Source organism: Tupaia chinensis, unplaced genomic scaffold, assembly GCF_000334495.1.
Source record: "Tupaia chinensis unplaced genomic scaffold, TupChi_1.0 Scaffold000465_1, whole genome shotgun sequence".
Lineage (NCBI taxonomy): Eukaryota > Metazoa > Chordata > Mammalia > Scandentia > Tupaiidae > Tupaia > Tupaia belangeri.
In genome coordinates this window covers 878,620-885,092 of record NW_006159974.1, presented here as the reverse complement: position 1 = coordinate 885,092, position 6,473 = coordinate 878,620, and the positions used below count along the sequence as shown (strand labels likewise).

At 60.8% G+C, this 6,473-nt stretch overlaps 1 protein-coding gene across 1 annotated transcript in view; it reads left to right on the top strand.

Moving 5' to 3' along the window:
- The window catches only part of SH2B2 (SH2B adaptor protein 2), a gene marked incomplete in the record, with an annotated part of 12,097 nt that overhangs the window by 558 nt on the left and 5,066 nt on the right, over nucleotides 1–6,473 (top strand). Inside the window, 5 exon segments of the mRNA XM_027774634.1 lie at nucleotides 4–104; nucleotides 3,388–3,588; nucleotides 4,940–5,031; nucleotides 6,178–6,269; nucleotides 6,378–6,466. Of these exon segments, the coding sequence (XP_027630435.1) occupies nucleotides 4–104; nucleotides 3,388–3,588; nucleotides 4,940–5,031; nucleotides 6,178–6,269; nucleotides 6,378–6,466 (575 nt within the window).

Here is a 6,473-nt window from a genome sequence, read left to right as displayed (position 1 = left end):
GCGCGGGCCCCGGGGGCGCTGCGCAGTGGCAGAAGTGCCGTCTGCTCCTGCGTAGGGCAGTGGCTGGCGAGCGCTTTCGCCTGGAGTTCTTCGTGCCACCCAAGGTGAGTGCCCCCCACTCTCACCCTGCAAATGGAGGAGCACATGGGCAGCAGCTGAGGGTGCCAGGGGCTAATTTGGCCTCCCTGATCCAGTCACCAGGATGGAGTCTTTGATGTGTCCCCCCCTTCTTAGACAAGTCACCCGCTCAAACCATTGTTCCCTCTGTAAAGTGGCTACACAGAGGGGTTCTGGGGCAGGGTCCTTGGTGGTGTTGAGGGGCTCAGCTGCCTGCCATGCCTCCTCACCTGGGTCCCCCCAGAGCTGAGTCCTACAGGGCTGACAGCAGGGAGTGACTGCACACTCAACGCTCCCAGGGCGCTGGGGCCTCACCCCACAGGGATCTGCTCAGCCCCAGCTGGCTGCCAGGCTGTCCAGCCCCTGCCCTGCTGGCCCTGTGCTAACCAGGGGGAAGCGAGGCTTCTCTGGCTGTCATCAGCATCGCTGCTCACCTGTCCCTCTTGGGGGCTGGCCATAAGAGTCCTGGGAGCTGCTTCTGATCTCCAGGGTGTAAACCCGCCCAGTTTTAAAAGTAGAAATAGCCTCAGCCTGGTATAAGCTCTCACCCTCCAGGTGCCCCAGCCAGGTGTCCCCATGGTCCCCAGATCATAGACAGAAACTCAAATGAATACTCAGAGAGGGGGGTATGGCCTGCCCAGAGTCACGCAGCCATGGGTGCAGAGCTAGGCTAATTACGCCCACTACCCAGGTGGTCCTGAGAAGGAAAGGGGCGTGTGGAGGTGGGAGGCTGTGCTGGTGCTGCAGCTGGAGGCACCCCCAGGAGCCACCCAGGCCCCCAACTCACCTCGGCTCACTCTGTCCCCGGGCGCCCGCTGAATCACCTGCAGTCTCTTGGCTTTCTCCACCTCTCAGTCTGTTGGGGGCTGTGGGAGCTCTTCCCTGCCTCTCTTGTGGAGATGCAGGGGTGTGGGCTCCCCAAGGCTGGGTGCCCACGAACTGCATGGGCCCTGAAGAGGTGACTTCCAGAGACACACTTGCTCTCTGAAGAGCATTCTCCCAACCTTCCCAAGGGCCTTTGGCTGCCCAGGCCTCCCCCGTTAGGTCCCAGAGGGAAACCATAGCTACAAGTCCACGCCTGTCAGGGAGATGGAGACCCAGCGAGGGGTGGGTCTTACCGGGGTCACCCAGAGGGCAGGGGCAGAGGCCCAGGGCTTCCCTGCTCCAGCCCTGAGTGGCAGCCGCAGCTGCCAGGCTGTAAATAACAGGGTCTGCTGCTCTAGGGGAGGGGACAGCAGCTGGTGTCTGTTAGTCCCTGCAGAGCCCCCTAACTTCTCTGCTGGCAGAGGACAGGGTTCCTGGGGGCAACTAGGCCCCTCCCCATCCCTGAGGAGGGCGGGCAAGTTCCACTCCCGATCTGGCTTCAGGTCCTCCTTTTGTTCCTGCAACTGTTAGGGTATTTGGGGTAACCAGAAGTGATCCTAATGGTGGGACAGATCACACTGGAGGTAGAGCTCACGTGGGGTTTCCCAGATGCATATGGGCCCAGGAGACTGGCTCCCAGATTGAGTGAGACAGGGCCCCCCTGCTGACACCCCCACTGCCTGGTCACCCACCCACAGTCCAGACCACCTCTCACGCCTTGGATGCGGAGCTCGCCCTCAGAACAGTCAGGAGCTTGGGGACGGCAGACTCGGGCACAGCCCCATGAGTTGTGTCTCTGGCATCCTGCCCACTCACCCTGCATAAAGATCAACCCCAGTCCGCTCCTAGCCCTAGGGCAGCCCTGGGGACCCAAGGATGTTCCCCCCACTCCGTCGTTGAGGGAGCCACCAGGAAACTGGTATTTGCAGGACTGGATGCCACCTTTAATGGGGCAAGCACTGGGCGTTCTGGGGCCCCAAGGAGTGGAAGCTTGGGCTGTGTAAGTGTTCACCAGGTGGCAGGGCCCCAGGACAGGCACTGCAGGAAGCATGAGCTACGTGAGCCAAGGCCTCCAGTTGTGCCCACGCCAACTGTCCAGGGAAGAGGTACAGGGAGTCATGGCTGGAGCAGGTGAGAGGCAGGTGCGCCAAGGCAAATGGGCTTCCACTGCCATGCTGGTGAGCCACTGCACTTCAGGCCAGCGAAACCCAGCTGGCAGCCCTGACCTCTGCCAGCTGCACCCAGCCAGGATCACTGCCCCCAGCCCACTGGCAGTGTGGTGGCCCCTCACACCATGGCCAGCCGAGCCCAAGCCTACTGCTCTGAACCCAGCCCTGTGCCCACTGGCTGGTGGCCAGTGCTTCCAGTAATTCCCACCCACCTGCCCACCAAATATGTGGCCCTTCCCTTTCCTCCTGAGAAAGTCCCTGTCCCAGAGCCCAGGCCCTGCCAGGAATCCCAGTCTCTGGGCCAGCCCCCTGGAGCCTCAGGGCCATGGCCAGTGGGGTTGAGGCAGAGCCAGCAGGGCCCTCCCACAGCCAGTGAGACCACCCTGGTCAGACTCCACAGTGCTCTTGGGACACCTCCCTATACCTGGAAATGAGGCCTGCCCAGCTCCACCGGCCCTGTCCTGAGTCGAGGCTCCAGAGCTCTGCCCCAGAAAGTCTAGTCTGAAGCCAGAGACCAGCATCTTGGTTTTTTTTTTTTTTTTGAGAGGTTTTTTTTTTGCTATAGGGCGCATGCGCTCGCCAGACAGACAGAGACAGAGAGACAGAAAGCGAGAAATCACCCCCCAGGGGGGATGGTCACGCCGCAATCCCTTCTCCTCCATTTTCCTCTCGGGATCTTGGGCACGCATGCACATGCACCCAGCGTGAGTTTAAGCCACCGGGTCCGGGACCCAAACCGCGGTCAACTACGTGGGAGTCCAGCGACATAGCCACTACGCCAACTGCTGGTCCCATCCAGCATCTTGTTTTGATGAACTAGAATAAATAGAAAATATCCCACTCCATCATACAGTCAGGATAAACACTGTCTGGAAGAATATTTGTTTCAGTGACATGTTTACCTATGTCTGTGTGTACCCAGCCACAATACCAGACATGCTTCTTACAGGGGGTCATGGTCCCAAATGTGAAAACTCCAGATCTGGTGGGTGCACTGGGCAGAGGGCGCCCGGGACAGGGTTCATCCCTCACAGCTGGGAGGCAAGAGACTCAGATGCCAATCCCAGCTCTGTCTCTGACTTGCTGTGTGACTACAGGAGATCTGTCTCAGAACCCTCTTCCAGGGTGGCCATAGCAGACTAAGCTGAAGGGTGCTCTGACTCCTGGGAGCGGGAAAGGGTGGGGAGGGTGCCAGGTGGTCCTGGAGCGACTCTCACTGCCCCTTCTGGCCTCCCAGGCCTCCAGGCCCAAGGTCAGCATCCCGCTGTCCGCCATCGTCGAGGTCCGCACCACCATGCCCCTGGAGATGCCAGAGAAGGACAACACGTTCGTGCTCAAGGTGAGCCCCTGCCATAGCACCCAAGATCCAGAGATCCTGCAACTGCCCCTGGCCACACCCTCACAGGCAGTACAGCTGGAGGTCATCGGGTGCACGAGGGTAAGGGGCCCAGTGCCAGGCCCAAGCCTGCCCTCCGCAGAGCAGCAGACGTGAGACGCACACAGCTGGGACTTGAATCGGGGCTGGGCTCTAGAGCTGTGGGCCCAGCCTCACCTGCCATCTGGGCCCTAAGGCGTTCCCACTTGCGCCTAGATCTGGGTGAAGGGCCTCAGTTTCACTTCCTCTGCTCCCTGCCCCTGCTGGAGACAGCACACAACCGTTATGCAAATGTTCCCATCACTGCAGGGCACTGGAGTGTGGGAACCAGCCTGATCCCACAGGGCACAAAGGCACTGAGGGTGGGCAGGCAGGTACCCTGGCGGGTCTGAGGGCAGCCCATCCTGTCCCACATCACTGGGTGGCCTGCTTAAAGACACAGCCCCAGGCTGCCAGGGACTAGGAGGCGGAGCTCCCAGGAGACCCACTTGTGCCCACACCAAGCTGCATGATGCCCCCGCCCTCCTCTCCAGGCCAGTCAGGTTTATATTTGTACCCATCCCTATTAGTTTGGGGACAGGCTTACTTATTCATTCAACAGCATTTGCCAACCCCATACCCTGAGTCACCTCTGGCTGGGGGGCTTACCTGCCAGCCCCACTTGGTGTCAGTTCCTACATTTGCTCAGAGAGGGGCCAGAGGCCACCTCGAGGACCGTCAGCTCTGAGATACTAAGAATCTAACCTGCATTTGGACAGACGTCCATGACAGGAAGCCGGGGGTATAGGGCCCTGGCTCTGGCCCAGGCACTGCAGTGGCTGCTTCTGGGACTATGGGAAAGTTACTTGGCTTCTGTGAACCTCAGTCTTCTCATTTATAAAACGGGAAATATACCGCTCCCTCACAGGGCTGGTAGGAGGGGTGGATCAGATCAGGTAATACCGTCCGGGGTGTTCTACCCTCTTCTCCCCTGGAAGCTGCTGCCCCAGGGGCCTGTCTGTGGAGGTAGGGCTCCAGGCACTAAAGCATATGAGCCCTTCAACTCAGCTGGGCCACCTGACCTCCTGCTTGATTTGAACCCCATCTCCAGGGTACTAGGGCCTGGATTGGGATGCACGGCCTCCTCAGAGGCTGCATCCCCAGGGCCTGAGGACCTTGGTCAGTGGGGCCTGAGGTCATCCCCAATAGTGGGTCCAGGAGGGAGGGGCTGCTGAGAAAAAAATCCCAGCCTGGGTCTGAGGAGGTATCCAGTGGTAACCCCACTGTTTTCTGTGCTGTTCACATCTGGAGCCCTGGTCGGGGAGGGATGGGATGGGCCATTAGAGCCATTCGTCTGGGGCTCTGGACCCCAGGCTGAGGGAGGAGGAGCTCTGAGCACAGGCCACGGTTGGGACTCCCACCATCCCTTCCCCAGGTGGAGAATGGAGCCGAGTACATTCTGGAGACCATCGACTCCCTGCAGAAACACTCGTGGGTGGCTGACATCCAGGGCTGTGTGGACCCCGGGTGAGTGCCCAGGTGCCCTGGGACAGGTTGGCAGGCTAGGCGGTGCCCTCGGTCCAGCCTCACAGCAAGAAGCTTCGTGGTCAGGGCAGGAGCTGAGCTTGAGACGGGCTCCTCTGTCCTACCCAGGTTGGAGATGGCCAGGGCCCCCACACCCCCGCCCCACTCCCACCCCAGCAGATGGTGTGAGGCCTACTCTACAGGGCCAGGGCCTGGGGACCCAGGAGGAAGTTGGACAAGTCTTATCCTTGCCCCAGGAGAGCCTGAGACCACAGGCAGATGGGCAGTGGGGGAATGAGTGGAGGGACAGGGAGGGGTCCCTAACCCAGCCACACAGAGAGGACAGCCTGGCTTAGCGTAAGAGTGGGCCTGCTCCGGCAGGGGAGACAGGGAGAAGAGGAGAGCCTGGGGCTCACAGGGACCCACGGAACAACATCAAGGTCTTCGGGGTAGCTGAGAGGAGGAGACTTGGATGAGAGGCCAGGAAGCTGGTAGGGCAGGCAGGGGCAGTGGGGAGCCGTGGCCAGAATTAAGCCGAGGGCAGTTACGGTCAGACAGTGCAGGCTGAGCTCCTGGCACCAGCTCTTGTGGCCGAGGGGGTGAGCCAAGTCCCAGGGGGAGGGGCTGCTGCTTTCTAATTAACAGCTTCATTTAAGGGAGCACAATTCAAGTCCTGAGCGCCTCCAGGACACCCGATCCCCAAAGTGCTTGTCATCCCTCCCTCCCCTGCCGTTCTCCCAGCCATCTGCTCTGCAAACTCTGTCCCTAGCCCCAGGAAAGGGAACCTCACTTGGCAGAATTTGAGAGCTGGCAGGGTCCCAGACACCTCGGGTCACATAGTGGAGAGACAGAGGCCCTTGGCAGGGAAGGGAGCTGTCCCAGCTCCACCACCGCCTCACCCTCCCACCCTGTGAGGTTCTCCATGGGATCCGTGGAGGCACCAGACCCTCAGAGGCAGGGCTCAGGCTGCCTCAGGTACCACTTGGAGGCCTCTCCCTGTGTCCTGGTCACTTACACAGTGGCTGCAGAGGGCAGGTTAGGACTGGCGCTGCTCATGGGCCTGTCAGCCACTACCTGGCTCTGTACGCAGCCTGGGGTCCCTGTCCAAGTCCCACAGCAGGACGCGGTTGTGCTTTCTCACCACCACAGTGACAGTGAGGAGGACGCCGAGCTCTCGTGTGCCCGGGGAGGCTGTCTGGCCAGCCGCGTGGCCTCCTGCAGCTGTGAGCTCCTGACAGAGGGTAGGTCAGGACAGGACTGACCTGAGTAGTGGGGGACAGGGTTGGAGGGGGCGGATGCTCGGAGTGGATGGGAAAGGGAGATGCTTCTTACCTGCCACTTTTCCGCAGCGGACCTGCCCCGGCCCCCAGAGACACCGACAGCCATCGGGGCCGTGGTGACCGCCCCACACGGCCGAGCTCGAGACACTGTTGGAGAGGCCCTGA